The sequence below is a fragment of the Artemia franciscana genome, chromosome 2, assembly GCF_032884065.1.
Source record: "Artemia franciscana chromosome 2, ASM3288406v1, whole genome shotgun sequence".
In the NCBI taxonomy this organism is placed as follows: Eukaryota; Metazoa; Arthropoda; class Branchiopoda; order Anostraca; family Artemiidae; genus Artemia; species Artemia franciscana.
In genome coordinates this window covers 41,532,945-41,550,141 of record NC_088864.1, presented here as the reverse complement: position 1 = coordinate 41,550,141, position 17,197 = coordinate 41,532,945, and the positions used below count along the sequence as shown (strand labels likewise).

At 37.0% G+C, this 17,197-nt stretch overlaps 1 protein-coding gene across 1 annotated transcript; it reads right to left on the bottom strand.

Moving 5' to 3' along the window:
* Nucleotides 1–6,224: 6,224 nt before the first annotated feature.
* LOC136041726 (artemin) lies at nt 6,225–15,963 on the bottom strand. The gene is made up of 5 exons (XM_065726475.1): nt 15,824–15,963; nt 13,920–14,078; nt 11,104–11,295; nt 8,816–8,932; nt 6,225–7,788 (listed from the first exon to the last, which is right to left on the bottom strand). The coding sequence occupies exons 2-5, from the start codon at nt 14,076–14,078 to the stop codon at nt 7,564–7,566; spliced, it is 693 nt and encodes a 230-aa protein (XP_065582547.1). The 5' UTR covers nt 15,824–15,963; the 3' UTR covers nt 6,225–7,563.
* Between the last annotated feature and the right edge of the window lie 1,234 nt (nt 15,964–17,197).

The following is a 17,197-nucleotide window of genomic DNA, read 5'->3' as shown; positions in this document are numbered from 1 at the left end:
TGTATATGTAACTTACCCTAGCTCAGCTCAAACCCAGAAACTCAACCGTCGTTTGATTCAACCCCCCTTCAATTCAACCCCATCCAACTCAACCTAATGCAATTCAGTCCCCTTTAAATCAACCCAAAGCACAAAACCTCCTCCCCCGAAAAATGTCTGTAAGCTTTTCAATAACAAATACTTCGCGTTAATAATAGGAAATTTTCATAACTTACAAGGCTCTCCCCACGGGCTCTGGGGGCTCAGCTTACCTTTAAAGACACACTAATTGGATCATTCAACTGTGCTGAACAAAACGGCCATTTCAAAATTTTGATCAGATAACTTTGGAGAAAAAAAGGGGCGTTTGAAGGGGGAGCAGCTACTCTCCAATATTTTTGGTCACTTAAAAAGGGCACTCGCACTTTTAATTTCTGTTTGAATGAACCATCTTCCCATCTTCTAGGACCGTTATTTTGATACGATCCCTTCTAAAAAAAAAAAAAAAAAAACAGCAAAAAACCAAACAAAAAAACACACATCCGTGATCTTTCTTCTGGCAAAGATAGCCGTATTCTATATTTTATATATATAGGAGCTTGAAACTTGTACAGTAGAGTTATCTGGTACGCTGAATCTGACGGTGTGATTTTCATTAGGATTCCTTGAATTTTCGGGGTATTTCCCCCTATTTTAAAAATCAGGCAAATTTTCTCAGGCTTGTAACTTTTGATGGGTAAAACTAAACTTGACGAATATTATATATTTGGAATCGGAATAATAAGCTGATTCTTTTGATGTATCCATTAATATCAAATTTCTGTTTTTTAGAGCTTCAGTTAATATTGAGCCAAGCCCATCCTTACTTACAGTTTACCAAAAACTATTTTATAGTCTTTTTCAGGTAAAAAGAAATTAATAGTTTAAATCTTTTCGCGTTTTTCTTTAAGAATTTATAGTTTGGCCTGCTATTTGTATGCTGGAGAAATTTTTTCAACAGTTTCTAAAAACGTACATCCTTTTGAAAATCTTGACACAAATAGTGGTGTTTAATTTAGCTTTATACCTCCTCTAGTTAACCTGAAAAACAAAACTTAATAGCAATCCCCAAAAATTCTATCTAGCCTGGATATACTTACACTCTTTTGATTTAGTTAAATTCCTAGGGCAGAAGTGGTAATAGAAGTGGCCCCGAAAGTTCGAACTGAATACCGCCAGTTGTCCTTGGGGCATTGTTGAAGTGTCTTATTGGGAGCCAGCATACACACAGTGCGTTTTGATTTAATTTTAAAGCAACATTTAGTTTGTAAGCATAATGGACAAGTTGCATAGCCCAGGTGGGTTGACCTACCCAATAACCCTAGAGACTTACTAGACCGTTTAGCTATGCTGAACAAAATGGCTGTCTTAAATTTTGATTGGAAGTGTTTGGAAAATTACCGACTGAAGAGAAGGGCTTACTGCCCTTAACTTACTTTTGACTTTTAAAAAAGGCGCTAGGACTTTCAATTTCCAATAAAATTAGCTCCTTTAAAATATAAATGATATTACAAGCTATGATAGACCAGCGCTTTCTATGATATTCCTAATAAGCCCTTTTAATACCTACATGCATATAGTTTTTTCGTTTAATTGAAACTCCCCCTAAACGTTCCCTAAAAGTTTTAGCTTAATGCCCTTAGTGTCATTAGTTATAGTAACCGTAGAAACAGTATTAAAAGTAAACACATGGTGTTTTCTGTCTAGTTCAGAATTCACTAAAACTTACCCTGAAAGGTCTAACTAAATAATATAAGTCGTTATACTGATATTGCTTTGTCACCCTTTTGACAGTCTACATGACCGTAGTTTTTTTTTTATTTAGTTCAACATCCAATTATCCCCAAATATTCCTTGAAAGCTTCAACTTAATAGCCTCAACGTGTGTAGTAGCAGTAGTATAGTAGTATACACATAGCACCTTTGGTTTCTGAAGCATTGCTGATAAGTCTTCTTGACAACCTATGTGGGCATAGTGTGTTTCGATTTAGTTCAATAATATTTCAGTATTGCCCAAAATTTTCGCCTTAACAACTTTAGCTTTAGTAGTAATAGCACCAATAGTTATAGTAGTAGCAGTAGTAGTAGTAGAAGTAGAATCAATAGGTCTTAGCTTTAGTTCCAGTAGTAGTAGTAACAGTAATAATAATAGCAGCAGTAGTAGTAGCTGTAGCAGTACAAGCAGAAGTATTATGATGCAAATATTGTCTTTTGGTTGGTTGAACATCCTCCACAACAAGCATTATAAGTTTTAATTTCACATACAAATTCCTAAGATATTGCTGATATGCCCTTTTGACAACATGCATACAGATGGCGTGTGGTGATTCAGTTTATCCTCCCCAAAAAAAAATTCTGAAAATTTCACCTTCATACCCTTAGGTATAGCTCTAATAGTAGCCATAGCAATAGCATTAGTACTCAACTTATTACAATTAGCCATTGCTGACATTGTTGATGTCCTCTTAATAACCTGCATATTATATGCCTTGAAGTTTTCATCTTTATGCTCTTAGCCTTACAAGTAGTTGCGATAGAAGCAGTATTTGGAGCAATATTGATAGTAGTAGTAGAACTAGAAAATGTAGCAATAGTAATCAATTCTTAAGATATGCTCTTTTGACAATCTAAATGCACATAATGTCTGCATAGTGCCGGCATGTACATCTTGCCTTCTGGTCAATTGAACATCCCTTTCATGGTGCCCCGGAAATTTTACCTTGACACGGTAAGCTGTTCCATAAACATTGCTGATGTGGGCTTTTGACCCCCTTTTTACATCCTTTACATCTTAGCACTAAGCCTTACAATTTCTTGTAATTAAAGTAAAAGTTGTAGTTTAGTAGCAGTAGTAGTATTAGTAAAAGAAGCAGTGGTAGTAGTGTTTGTAGTGACATGCATATATTTCCTTTTTGTCAATTGCCTGTAAGTATTCTCTGAAAGTTCCAAATTAATACCCAAATCCATTCTTGAGATACGCCCTTTTGACAATGTGCATTCACATAGTATGTTTTAATTTAGTTGAAATCCCTTTTCAATGTTCTGTTAAATTTTCACTTTCATACACGTAGCCTTAATTGTACTAGTTTATAGTAATAGCAGTAACAGTGTATTATTATTAATAGTAACAGTAGTAGCAGTGCAAAGGCAGGTACATTTTGCCTTTTCGTCAACCGAACATCTCACTCATGATGCCCCTGAAGTTTCCTCTTGATACAACAAGCCGTTCCAAAAATATTGCTGATACGCCCGTATCAGCAACCTGTGTGCACATCGTAAGTTTTGATTTAGTTCAACTTTCCCTGCAGCGTTTCTTCGAATGTTTATTTCAATATCCTCTGCCTTAGTATTAGCCACTACACAAATAGTAGTTTTAGTGATAGTAGAAGTAGTTTTGGTAGCATTAGAAGCAGTGGCATGCAAATATTGCCTTTTTGGTCAATTAGTCATCTCCCTCATCATTACATGGAAGTTCCAAATTAATATACTTAGTCATTCCTAAGCTACGCCTTTTTGGCAACCAATACACACATAAAATTTTTTGATTTAGTTCAACAATCCCCTCAACATTATCTGAAAGTTATCTTAATGTCCTTTGTATTTTGGAAAAGTCGAAGTCAAACATACACACCTTTTCTGAATAACACATACACTATGTAAACAACGAGCAAATTGCCTAACTTACAGCCCTTATCCTAAGGCCTTGGGATCCCCAAACGCATAATTACTGAACCTTACAGCAATGCTGAAAAATATAGATGTCTCAAAACTTTATCTAAACGTTTGTTTTGGGAAATGATGGGCGTGGGGGGGATGGCTGCTGTTAAATTACTTTTGACTCTTAAAAAGGCACTATAACTTCATTTCAGATCAAATGAGCCCCATCTGAAGATTATGCGCCCCCCATTCCATAAAACCTTATATGCCCCCAGGGTATAGCTTACAGCCCTTGTCCAGGGATTTGAGGGGTTATGTAAACTCCGGAGGCATTGTTATATCTTCTTTGCACTATTTTGAACAAAATGGCTCTCAATATTTCAATCAGATACGCTTGCTGAAGAGGGGTAGTTGGGGGCCTCCATCACTTTTGACACTTAAAAGGGAACTAGAGCTTCCGATTTTCGACCGAATGAGCCACCTCTAAATTTTGTACCACCATGCCTTCCATAAAAACCTTAAATGCACTGGGGTATAATTTACTACCCTTGCCCCTAGGCTCTGGTGGTTTGTATCATCCAAAAAAGCCTTGGTATATGATCTTTGGACTCTCTTGAATAAAATGGCTATCTCGAAATTTTAATTGGATGTATTTCGGGAAAACACGACGCGTGGGGGAGGGGGGTTAGCTGCCCTCTGGTCAATTAGTCAAAACGCACACTAAATTTCTGATTAGCTGTCCGATGAGCCCCCTCCGAACTAGATACGACCATCCTTTCTATAAAAACTTTATATGCGCTAGTTGCTCTCAAACCACTTTTGACTTGAAAGGGCACTATGAATTCCAATTCTGCATCAAATGAACCCCATCTGGAGTTCATATTACCACCCATTCCATTGCCCCCAGGGCATAACTTACAATCCTTGTCCCAGGGCTTTCGGGGGTTGGGTCAACCCTGGAGTCATAATTATATGTTCTTTGGACTATTATGAGCAAAATGGCTATCACAATTTCAATAAGTGCGTTTGGTGAAGAGGGGTAATCGTTTGGGGGCTGGTTTCTCTCCATTGCTTGACTCTTAAAAGGGAATTATGAACTTCCAATTTCCAATCAAATGAGCCTCCCCTAAACCTCAAACAACCATCCCTTCCATAGAAACCTTAAATGCCCCGGGGCAAAAATTACAATTATTGCCCCTAGGCTCTGGGAGTTTTTTTTAACCCCAAAATCCTTGATTTTGAATATTTAAAAAAAAACGGCTCAAAATTTCTATCGGACTCGTTTTAGGAAAATACGACATGTGGGGGGGGCTGCCCCCTTTCCACTGGGATACCACGAGGTGTATCCCAGTCCCCTTGATATTTTTCATAAACAGAGTACAAACAGAACTAGACGGCTACTGCACCATCACAGGTGTTTAAGGCCTTATTTAAAATATATTTACGTCAGTTTTATAGTCTTAGATATCCCCATCAGAAAGTACCGTATAGCACCAAATTGCACTTTTTGGTAAGCTATCTGGAGTGAAATTGCCGGTAAGCTTGAACGTGGCACCAACAAATCTGTCTTACAGTCCTCCCTCTTGTGTACTCCCTCTCATCCCCGTAGTTTCATAAATCGTGGGCTGACTAGCAGAAGTAGCAGTCTTATCCTGCAAGATCTTAGCAAAATGTACTCATTTTAAAGCCTTCGATCAAATCGATTGCTCTCGATGTAAATTTGTCTAAATAACTCAAAATCATTTAAGTGGCATGCACCGCCAAAAATGTATTCTTGGAGCAAATTCCGGATTAGAAATGCTGGGAAGCATGAAAAAGGTACCAACAAATCTGCATGGTCGAAAACCTATAACAAGTTTAAAGACCCACCGCTTTAGCGCTATCCCTATCAGTCCTTTTAGCTACCTAGTAAAGAGCGAGCATCCCATAGCAACCGAAAGTTTAAAAACGTTAGGAAAGCAGTCTAGCGAGAAAAATTGCCGTTGGAAGCTGATTTATTAATGGTGATTATTATTTCGACTAATCTTAATAGTAAGTTATTACAAAAAGAAGGGATTTCAAGAGTCAGAAACCCTTTAAAACTACTTTTGCTTTGAATCAGAAGCGCAGATAAGAAATCACTTTGGACTTCCTTCCGGCTCAAAAAAAGCTTTCATGAAGGCCTTGAAGTGCTTCTGGCTCGCGAATAAAGGCCTTGAAGTGAAATGATTTATGATTTTAAGAAATAACGATGATTTTAAGAAAATAACGGAAGTGGTTTCTTTCTTTGCAGTGGTCCAAATTTTTTATAGCAGTGCAGCAAAAAAATTAATTTTGTCAATTTATTAACTACGCGCCTAAAACTTGTCTCACTTTTCTACATCTGTTTCGCACATGACATATTTCATAAGCAATGGTGTTTTCAAATTCTCAAATATTGATGGTCGGATAAGCTAATATTGATAAGTTCAGACGCCAAGAACTAATGAACTGAATAGAATATACAGCAAATTACGGCATAAACCTTCCTCGTACTGTAATTGACAGCAATGAGACTACAGAAAATAAAATTAATTTGCAAATTTTTTATTAAACAGAAAAACATGAGATGACAAAATGAGAACAAAATTTTAAAATAGAAAAAGCATAAAATTACACGCAGCATGCAACGTGCGGTACGGTGTGCCACAATCCAGAGAAGTTGCCTTTGTAGTTGAATCACAGCAACTTAAAACAAGGTCATCAGGTACAAAAATTCAAGTCCACTAGCTGAAACAATGTTTCCATACATTTAGAAGAAACGACCATCCCAATTAAGAAAAGTATCACAGTAGAGCATCTAGTTAGACTTAATGCTAGAAAAAAAAGAGCCCAAAAGTAATTTAAGCTAGGGACATCCTGACCTTGTTTTCACCGGAATAAAAATAAGCCCAGAACGGTATTCTATGGGTTACTTTGATAACATACACTTATCAATATGTCTCAAAAGACCCATATTCGAGTAATATCACATGGAAAAAAAATCACAGGAATGCTAAAAAAATATTCTAATCAAGCTCATACAGTAAAGACGTTAATGAGTTGATGATATTCAGATATCTGAACAAAGATCGGAAAGGTCAGGTACTGTTGGTTGTGTCTAAAATGGAGCTAATGCTATAGCAAATAGCAGAAATGTTATAGTGTAAAGCCCATCTTCAACATTATAAAGAAAGGATTATATCACAGGAATGCTAAAATTACTTTTAATATCAAAGCTCATTCAGCAATATGGATGTTACGAGTTGATACTTATTCAGATATCTGAATGACAGATAGTCAGGTACGGTTCATAGAATGCGATTTCTTATGCTCGTTTCTCAAATAGAATTCTTAACGAGTCATTAAGAACCAACAATTGATTATATCAACAATTGTTAGAAGGCACAAGAAGGTAAGAAGGTTATACACTATTGTCAAAATGTAAGTAGGAATAAAACTATCCTACACTAGGTTTTGACAAGGCACGTAGCAGTGCTAAAGTGTTCATGTGAAATTTATTGAATTAATAAGCTATCTGAACACTTGTGTCAAGGCACGATTGATGGTACTAGTGAGATCTACGCTAGTTAGAATCCAATCAAAGGCTTTTACATGCAGTAAATCTTTTGTCATTCTAAAGGCTGCCATTACATCCCTTTAAAATATTTCTAAGACTTCTGTAAATGCCAAAGACTCTTAGGCCTACCCCAAGCCCACCACCCTCCTCACAGGTACTAGTAAGAAACTCGTTCTAGGTCCAACTTGGACGGGCAACTTCGTCTGGAATTGTGGAATTCGTTTCGTTACGCACATGCAGCGTTAACTATAGAAGACACGGGGATAAAAAGAAAATATCAAACCAAAATAATCGTCACAAACGAGATCTATTTAGAGCTTCTTAATGGCACGCACCATATCGCCTTCAGCGTCAAATAATTCGTTCGGAATATTAGATTCTAGGTCACTTGTTGACAAAGAAGGTATCTTGGGATGTTTGAATTTGCTCATGACAATTCTTGCAAGCCATCTATCGAAAACCCACGGACCCATTCCTTGTGAACCGATGCAGTGTAGGTTGGACAAGCAGTCGGATAGGAATTTATTCCATGCTATCTGAAAGAGAATGAAGGTTAGTTAACTGTCTTGAAGCGAGCCACTATAATACAACTAGCAGGCCATGGAGGCGAATTTTCACTGCACCAGGTACGTCTATGCAAGGGAAATACAATTTTTCCAATCTGCATGCAGCATTACCCGGTAATAAACATCGAACCCCAAAAGACCAAGAGTTCAAATCACCAGAATTTTATTTTACGTCTATTGGTTTCTTAAGAAACACCGGCCAGATTTGTAATTTGTGGAATCGGCTACTTAAAGAGCCCGTTTGGTAAATTGCAGCCGAGGTCTCGTACTGGGAGGGATAGATGTGGTTGGTGCCCAATCTCCAAAAACAAGTTTTGTGCAAACATAAGCTGATAACTAGAGTTCGGTTAGGTTAGGAGACTAACCTAATTAGGTCAGGTTATCGATTAGGTTAGGAGACGTAGCTTTTTCAGATGTTCGAAATTCTACATGCTATTTCACGCGCTTTAGCAACAGTTCTCTGATATGCTGAATTTGATGGTGGGACTTTCATTCCATGTTTTTTTTTTAATTTGCAAGTTTCGGTTACTATTGAGCCGGGTCGCTCCATACGTACAATTCGTTGCCACGAACTGTGAAAGTTTGGCAAAAAAGCTTGATTGGGGCTTCATTGTAGGCTGAAAAGTAAACCTTGCTAGGCCTAAAAGTGGAACACATTTCCACCTAACAAGTACACTTATTTTAACCAAATGACCGAACAGAATCTGTTGCTTTAAAGTAATAAACGAAATTCTTTTGGGCAGATACAATTAAGATTTGGAGAGGCTGGATTAAAAGGTATGAAAAGGCTGTGGTAAAGGTTTGTTTCTCAAAATAAAAATTATGGCATTTTAAGGAACAGTTGAAACCCCCCTTTTCTCTGCCTTCTGGACACCCTTGATATTGAGTGAATTTTGCCACATACATTAATTTTTTCAGATGTTTTAATCGATCGTAGTTTTATGAATAGAAAATTTAGATTTGAATCTTAAGTTTTTCAAGTAGAGAAACAACTCACCACTTCGTCCATCATATCTGTTTGAATAAAGTTGGAACAATGTGCGTCTTTACTTTGACAGCATTGGTATAGCGATTGCAACGATGTTAATATCCTCTTCTTGTTTGCAACACAATGCTGTAAAATAAAAATACGATATGTACATCCAAAGAATTGATCATGTTTAAAATAAAACTGCATTTGCTTGAATAAAAATTGCACAATTTTGAATGAAAATAATTGCATGTTTAAAATTAAAATTGCCCTTTTTGCGTATGATTTGCCTTATCGCAAGTTGCTGTTCCAACTATGTTAAGGAATGTCTAGACTTGGATCTTCATTTTGGGGAACATTCAGCCCGGTCTTGTTATTGTCATGGGTGGCAGGACCAGTCAGAACTACCTTCTTTTCAAATACTTTTCAGTATTTAAAAAGAAAAGTGAGTAATAGAAGTTTTTGTAGTTTTTGACAGTCTAAAACACTGCTCGTATTCAATACCCACGTCTCCAATTCTACTAAGCATACAACTGCTAAAAATGTATATTATTTGCTTCATCCTTCAACGATTTATGAAGCATGGGAACACGTTCTGCTGACTTGCTCGTCATGCTGAAAACCAAAGGCCGTCAGAAACAGCCAAGGCCGTATCCAGGAGGGGGTACGGGGGTTTGAATTCCCCCCTCACGAAATTTTTGTCCGACTCATAATAATAAAAAGTAACAAATATATAAACATTTTTTTAAATTTATAAATTCTCTGCGATCTGCTGACTTGCTCGTCATGCTGAAAACCAAAGGCCGTCAGAAACAGCCAAGGCCGTATCCAGGAGGGGGTACGGGGGTTTGAATTCCCCCCTCACGAAATTTTTGTCCGACTCATAATGATAAAGTAACAAATATATAAACATTTTTTTAAATTTATAAATTCTCTGCGAACGAAAAATCCTGTTAAAAACCCCGCCAAAAATAAAATCCTAGATACGGCCCTGACTATAGCTATACGGAAATATTTTACTGTAATTGTATTGTGCAATTTAAGAAAAATTGATTCAAATATAAACAGATCTTTAAAAAAACTTTTACATGCTGACCAATGGTTGGCGTTGCGCAGGTACCGCTCCATTCACTGTTTTCGGCCGGGAGTGCAAAGCGTGGTTGGGGGCCAAACATCTCACGTTTACCGTGTTTTCCTTCAGATTACTCCCAAGTACCCATTTAGAGCTAGGTCGAATCTGGGCTGAGCTTACAGTCACACCATTGACCCTCGTTCCAAGCCAAATAACCATTGACACCAGGATTCGAACCCCTGTTCTCAAGATTTCAAGTCTAGCGCGCTAACCACTTGTATAAAAACAATAAAATATAACCACTTTACATATTAGACCATGACTCGCAAGTTTTCAAAAAATCTGCAAAGATTGGAATCTGACAGTAGTTCTTTTTAGCCTCAAAACCGTTTCCAAAACGGGTAGGGCCCCCCCTGCACCGAATGTTTTTCAGACTTTGTAAATGCGTTTCTTTAGTTTTTCATATGAGCCCGTTCCCCCCTGAACAAAAATGCTAGATACAGTCTTAGCTGTTCAATACCGCAAAAGATCACTTATTTCGTCCATTATAATTTAAGCTTGTGGCCAAACAATCAAAAATTGATGCGGCGGTTTTATCATAGCTTAATAGCTTTGTAAGACAGAATAAACGACAGAAACCAAAGTCGGCAACTATTTTCAAGGAAAAAAACTTCCTCTTGGTTTGTGCTGGACAGATTTTCAGATTTGATGAAATATTAGAAAGCACGATGCAAATTTTTCGGTCTGTTTACAGAAGAACTTTCTTTTTAAAGTTTATGAAAGAGCAGTCCCTGAAATATCCTTGTATACACCCCTGGAAAACATTAATCAGCTCAAAAAAGCATTACTGAATAATTTGATAGCTATAGAGGATTCTAGTTGTGCTGACTGCCTTAATTAAAATCTGTGCCAACACATAATGCACATCACTTATGTTGCGTGTACATTGAATAAACAGCAGCGTTTCGCTAAACAGTTATTAAGATATTGATAAGTTTTCTTTGATCTAATCTAGTATTGTTAGCTTTTCGAACTGTTTTGGCATATTAAGATCCTATTTCAACTTTACCAAAATTACTCTTTTAAGTTTTCTGTGGTGTTGGAAAAATTGTGCTATTGCGCCTTTTGTTTGAGACTGTCAACTGATGCTGACATCGCGAAATGACATTTATAGTATGGGACGTTTAGTTTTTGTGGTGAAGAATGCCATTGGTTATAGCATTAGCAACTGAAAGCAACTCACGGAAAAGGCATCTTCAAAATTGTCCCATCCTTGCTTCTTTGGTGCTGGAATTTCTTTGTAATCAACATGGCCTCCTCTTGTCAATACATAAGCTGCCATTCTCCTTGCCCTTTGGGCACTGACATGGCTAGCCCATTCGCAGAGTCGGGTCATGCCCACGGCAGCCTTGCAGTCTCTGGCATAGAAAGCCCACTATAAGAAAGAGCGTTGGTTGAATTTAACAAATCGCAAAAATTTTACACATGGCAGTGTCAAAACACAAGTTTTGTAATATTCAAAAATAGACCAGTAGTCCCTATAAGGCTTCGCAATCTGTTCGCAAATAACTACAATGAATACTTCTAATGGAAATGTCAGATAAGATATCTGACCAATCTGATAAATAATTAGTAATTTCTGTACAAATTCCTTAACTGATGTCAATAATAAGGGTAGCGTATCTAGAACTTGTGCTTATTCTTCCCATCAAGTTTCATCCCGATCTCTCCACTCCAAGCGGTTTTCCAAGATTTCCGGTTTCCAAGATTTGTTTCCCCCTCCAACCCTCTATGTCCCCGGATCTGATTCGAATTGAAAATGGGAGTATCTGAGACATAAGATCTTTCTATATATCAAGTTTCATTAAGATCCGATCGCCCATTCGTAAGATAAAGATACGCTAATTTTCACGTTTTCCAAGATTTCCAATTTCCCCTCTAACTGCCCAATGTCACTGAATCTGGTCGGGATTTAGAATCAGAGCTCTGAAGCACAAAATCCTACTAAATATCAAATTTTATTAAGATCGGATCACCCGTTCATAAGTTACAAATATCTTATTTTTTCTATTTTTCCAAATTACCCTCAAGTCCCCCAAGAGAGCGGATCCGGTCAGGTTACGTCAATCACGTACCTACGACATTTCTTATTCTTCCCACCAAGTTTCATCCTGATCTCTCCACTCAGCCTTTTCGAAGATTTCCAGTCCCCCCGAACTCTCCCCTAATGACACTGGATACGGTCGGTATTTAAAATAAAAGAATGGTTACGAGGTCCTTCTAAATATGAAATTTCATTAAGATCCTTCGCAAGTTACAAAAATAACTCATCTCAAACATTTCAGAAATGCTTATTTTTCCCACCAAGTTTCATCCCGATCCCCGTTTTCCAAGATTTTAGGTTTCGGTCTCTCCTAACTCCTAACGTCATCGGATCCGGTCGGGATTTTAAATTACAGCTCTTGACACATCCTTCCAAACATCAAATTTCATGATCCGATCACCCGTTCTGAAGTTAAAAAATACCTTTTCTAATTTTTCCGAATTAACCGTCCCCCCACTACTCCCCCTAGATGGTCGAATAGGCAAAACAGCTATTTCTCATTTAATCTGGTCTGGTCCCTGATACGCCAGCCAAATTTCATCGTCCTAGCTTATCTAGAAGTGCCTAAACTAGCAAAACCAGGACCGACAGACAGACCGACAGACAACAGAATTTGCGATCGCTATGTCACTTGGTAAATACCAAGTGCCATAAAACTCAGAAGAAAGCTTTACATAAAATGCAGTATTCAGTTTTATGCACAATTTGTTTATACATTCTTATATCACCGATTGTCTGATTTATAATATAAATAATTTGAGCATTAATTTAGTACCTCAAATTACCATCAACACTCAAAACAAATGGCATTTGTTGATACTCCTTTTGAGTAATTAAATAAAAAAAAAGTTTTTTTAACTGAAAGTAAGGAGCTACATTAAAACTTAAAAACGAACAGAAATTACTCCGTTTGTTTGTTGTTTTTTTTTTTTATTTAATTTCTGGACGTTTTTGAATTAATGCATGTTTTGATCTTGGCTCCCCACAAATAAATAATTAAAACGAAATTTACATATTAATTTATTTTGGCTAAATGGCTTTCTCAGTTTAATCGGAAGATTTTGGGGGAAAATGAGCGTGGGAGGGGGCCTAAGTGCCCTTAAATTTTTTTTGTCACTTAAAAAGGACACTAGAACTTTTCATTTCATTTAGAACGAGCCTTCTCGCGACATTTTAGGACCACTGAGTCGATACGATCACCCCTGAAAAAAATAAAAAAATAAACACGCATCCGTGATATGTCTTCTGGCAAAAAATGCGGAATTCCACATTTCTGTAGATAGGAGCTTGAAAATTCTACAACAGGGTTCTCTGATACGCTGAATCTGATGGCGTGATTTTCGTTAAGATTGTATGACTTTTAGGGGATTAATCCCCCCATTTTCTAAAATGAGGCAAATTTTCTCAGGCTCATAACTTTTGATGGGTAAGACTAATCTTGATGACAATATATTTAAAATCAGCACTAAAATGCGATTCTTTTTAAGTAACTATTGGTATCAAAATTCTATATAGTTTCGCTTACTATTGAGCCGGGTGCTCCTTACTACATGCTACCACGAACTGTTTTGATGATGTTACTGGAGCTGATGAGCAATTAAAATGAGACCCCGTCTCAACTTAGATGTAGCAATGCTTTTTGTTTTATCAGCAAGGAATGTTGTTTTCTTTTAACAATTTAAGCAGCCAGAAATTCTTAGTTAAGACAAAAATTCTGATATTTTGTATTCATCGCATAAATTATGAATCTTCGGTTGAAAAAAAAAACGGAAAAAGTATCGGTAGCTCATTATTTCTTCAAATTTCATTGAGATTTGGAAAATTCCTTTAAAAATTTATGGAAATGAGCTGAAAGCACAGTTGCGGAATTTGGTTTAGGTACACTGCTCAAAACGTTAAATTTCGCCATATCAAGTCTTCCCTCAGGGTTATTTTAGAATTTGCGAGTGGCTTACCATAGACCATGCATGATAGGACGAAGCCAATTCGAGATGTATATGTTCAACAAACGCCTTTTCACATTCTGGATCGAAATTGTGCCTGCTTGGGCAGTCCATTTGAACTTTGCCTTCAGGAGCTGACTGTCCAATATTTCTTGCACCTTCTGTTGCCATCTGAAAAATAAATTCTAATAAAAACAAGCTCGACTTCCTAAAATAAGCTGTTTTTTTCAAAGGGGTGACTATATCGGACGCCATGTAAAAAATGTGAAAAATGTATCTTCATGATCCCAGTGCTACCTGGAAAAAACTAAGGAAAAGAGCAGTGGCTGGAATTTTATGAAAAGGTTAGGAAAATGAAACTTTCAGGGATGAATCTAAAGGCTAAAGTATGTCCCGGGAAGGTGTTTTGAAGCAACTACCTCCACTCCTTCTCCCTCTAGATGGCCCTAGCCTTTGATGACTTTTAAAAATATGTGTTTTTATAGTTTTAAAGATATGCAAATACATTTCCTAAATTAAAAAAAAAACATTGATATGACTCAGAATTCTACTCAAATAACAGGAATTGAATTTTCAGAACTAAAGGCAGAGAAAAAGCAACTAGTAACTGAAAATTAAGGTAAAATGTTTTGTCAAAATTTTAAGTTACAGACCTGTCATGTAGGCAAATTTCAGGGCCCTCTAGAGGGAGAAGGAGTGGAGGTGGGTACTTTTAAAATACCTTCCCGGGACATACTTTAGCCTGTAGACCCATCCCTGAAAAGTTGCATTTTTCCTAACCTAAACCCTTTCCAAGATAGCAAGAAGTCTAACTAGAATTTTACCCAATCAATTGATTCTTAGATTTCGTTAGAGCTCATACCATATGAGCTTTTGGCTCTTAGCTCTTCTTGCCTCGTCAAAAGTGCCATATGAGCTCTTAGCTCTTGTTTTTTTATTAATTTTATTTTTGGTGTAATGAATGTCAACTATACGAAAGTTAAGTACATAGATAATATCAACAAAATTGGCTAAATAAAAGAGTTATATCTAGGCATTAAGGGGGGACGAAGCGGTAAAATTCTAGTTTAGTGACTTCTTGCTATCTCGGAAAGGGGTTAGTTTAGGAAAATGAAACTTTCAGGGATGGGTCTACAGGCTAAATTATTTCCCATGAAGATGTGTTATAAAAGTGAAACCTTGCAAAATAGATCTACGGCTTAATTGAAGTACAACAAAATTGTTTTCAGCTTTACAACTTTGCTCAATCCTAATTTATAAGGTTTTAAAGATATGCAAATACATTTCCTAAATTTTGAAAAAAAACTGATATGGCTCAGAATTCTACTCAAATAACAGGAATTGCATTATCGGAACTAAAGGTAGAGAAAAGGCAACTAGTAACTGAAAATTAAGGTAAATGTTTTGTCAAAATTTCAATAGGTATAGAGCCTGTCATGTAGGCGAATTTCAGGGCCCTCTAGAGGGAGAAGGAGTGAAGGTGGGTACTTTAAAATACCTTCCCGGGATATGTAGAACCAACCCCAAAAGTTTCGTTTTTCCTAACCTAACCCCTTTCCGATATAGCAAGAAGTCTAATGTGACCGAGATAAGTCATATTAGTGCAAGTCCAGAAGAATCAAAAAGCGAGTGGTTCCCCAATCTCAAAAGTAATGTAATTTGTAAGGGTAATGTAATCAGTCGAAAGGCTAACACTCCTTGGAACCATTTACCAAGAAAATTGTACTACCCTATCCTCCAAAATTGTATCCATTTCTGATTATCATTTGATAAATTAGCCTAGCCTAAAACAAGCATGTAAGAACCATACACTTTTTATTATTAACCAATTTTCAATTGGTACTTTTAATAGTTGGTGAAAATTTAACGACCAAATACCCAATGTACACTGTAGATATTGTAAATAAAATCCGTACCTTTAATTTGATGTGTTCACTGTTTGATCACAAGACGAACTGACTTTATTTTTCAGACATTGCGGGCCTATATCGGCAAAGCACCCCTTTTCCAGTGAAATTGGATTGTAAACAAGGTCAGCGTAGTGTTTCTTCCTTTCTCGAGAAATCTATCTAACCTCAGATTGTTGCAATATCGTATGTGGGATGTTTCTGGTTATTTGTTTGTCAGAAAAAAAGAAAAATTGCTTTATATGTCGTTGTCGTTGGGGGAAGGGGGAAAGCGGGGGTAAGGGGGGCTTTCACCCCCTGGAAAATTTGGAAAATGTATTATGAAGCCCATGCCCCTTGACTATCCGGATATGAGCCCCTCTTGTCCCCCCAATTAAAAATGCTGGAAATTCGTCCCTGGTGATTACCGTGATTATGCTAAAGTAATGAAAAAGCATGAAAATTATGTCGGCTTTTAAAGAATCTTATGGAAATAATTGACAATAGCATGAGGGGGTTGGGAGCACCAGAGTTCTGGTTGTGCCCCATGCATGCAAGGTTCCGAATTTATTATGTACGAAAGTGTGGAAATTTGCATTTTTTCTTCCCAGAAGAAAGATCACGGATACATGTTTATTTGTTGCTGTTTTTTTTCCCCAGAGGTGATCGTATCGAACCATAGACCCTAGAAGATCGGTTGCCTCTTAATGCTTAATTATAGTTGATTCCCTTAATCATAGTCAAAACCTAAGTTGATTGACTATATTTTTCATGAAATCATGTTCAGTGGTGTATGATTGCATATGATTTATTATCAAGGAATTGGTGGGAGGGGAAGATGCCTAAAAATAGAATTTCAATGTCCAAATTGTCTAACTCTTCATGATCCTTCAGATTAATCTAGCAAGAAGAACGGGAGAGGGGGCTATAGGGATAAGGGTTAAAGTCTCATATTCCTTCATTTAGACTAAGCCTGAATAAGGGTGCTGCGGGGTAATACCTCACTTCTTATTGCAGAAAAAAGTTTCTGAAATCTATCTTAAAACTTCATTTAACTAAACTGATTTGATTCATATTTTAGAAATGGATATCCAGCCCATCTTGATCCCCAGGAATATTTTGGTCTATGCCTTTATTGTTGCTGCTAGGGCGAAGGGTAGTAGTGCCCCTTCCACTGCGACACTCTTTTTATATGTAGCATAGAGTATTACATTTACATGCTTACCAGTACTGAACTGGTAAAGGTAAGGCACTGATGGCTTAGTTCAATGCCTGACTCTCGTTTTGGTTCTGAAAGGGAATTGTCGTGATTAGTTTGAAGACAAGTTCGAAGCAAAGCCATCATAATAGTATTATAACTGTAGACTCGCTTTAGAATTTGTATCATAGCTTGAAATTCATTGT

What these genes read in the sequence shown, in the direction of transcription:
- LOC136041726 (XM_065726475.1), bottom strand. Translation starts at nt 14,078, where the DNA reads ATGGCAACAGAAGGTGCAAGAAATATTGGACAGTCAGCTCCTGAAGGC. An exon ending in CCTATCATGCATGGTCTATG is followed by an intron (nt 11,296 to 13,919) that starts GTAAGCCACTCG and finishes TCTTTCTTATAG; the next exon opens with TGGGCTTTCTATGCCAGAGA. An exon ending in CAGATATGATGGACGAAGTG is followed by an intron (nt 7,789 to 8,815) that starts GTGAGTTGTTTC and finishes ATTCTCTTTCAG; the next exon opens with ATAGCATGGAATAAATTCCT.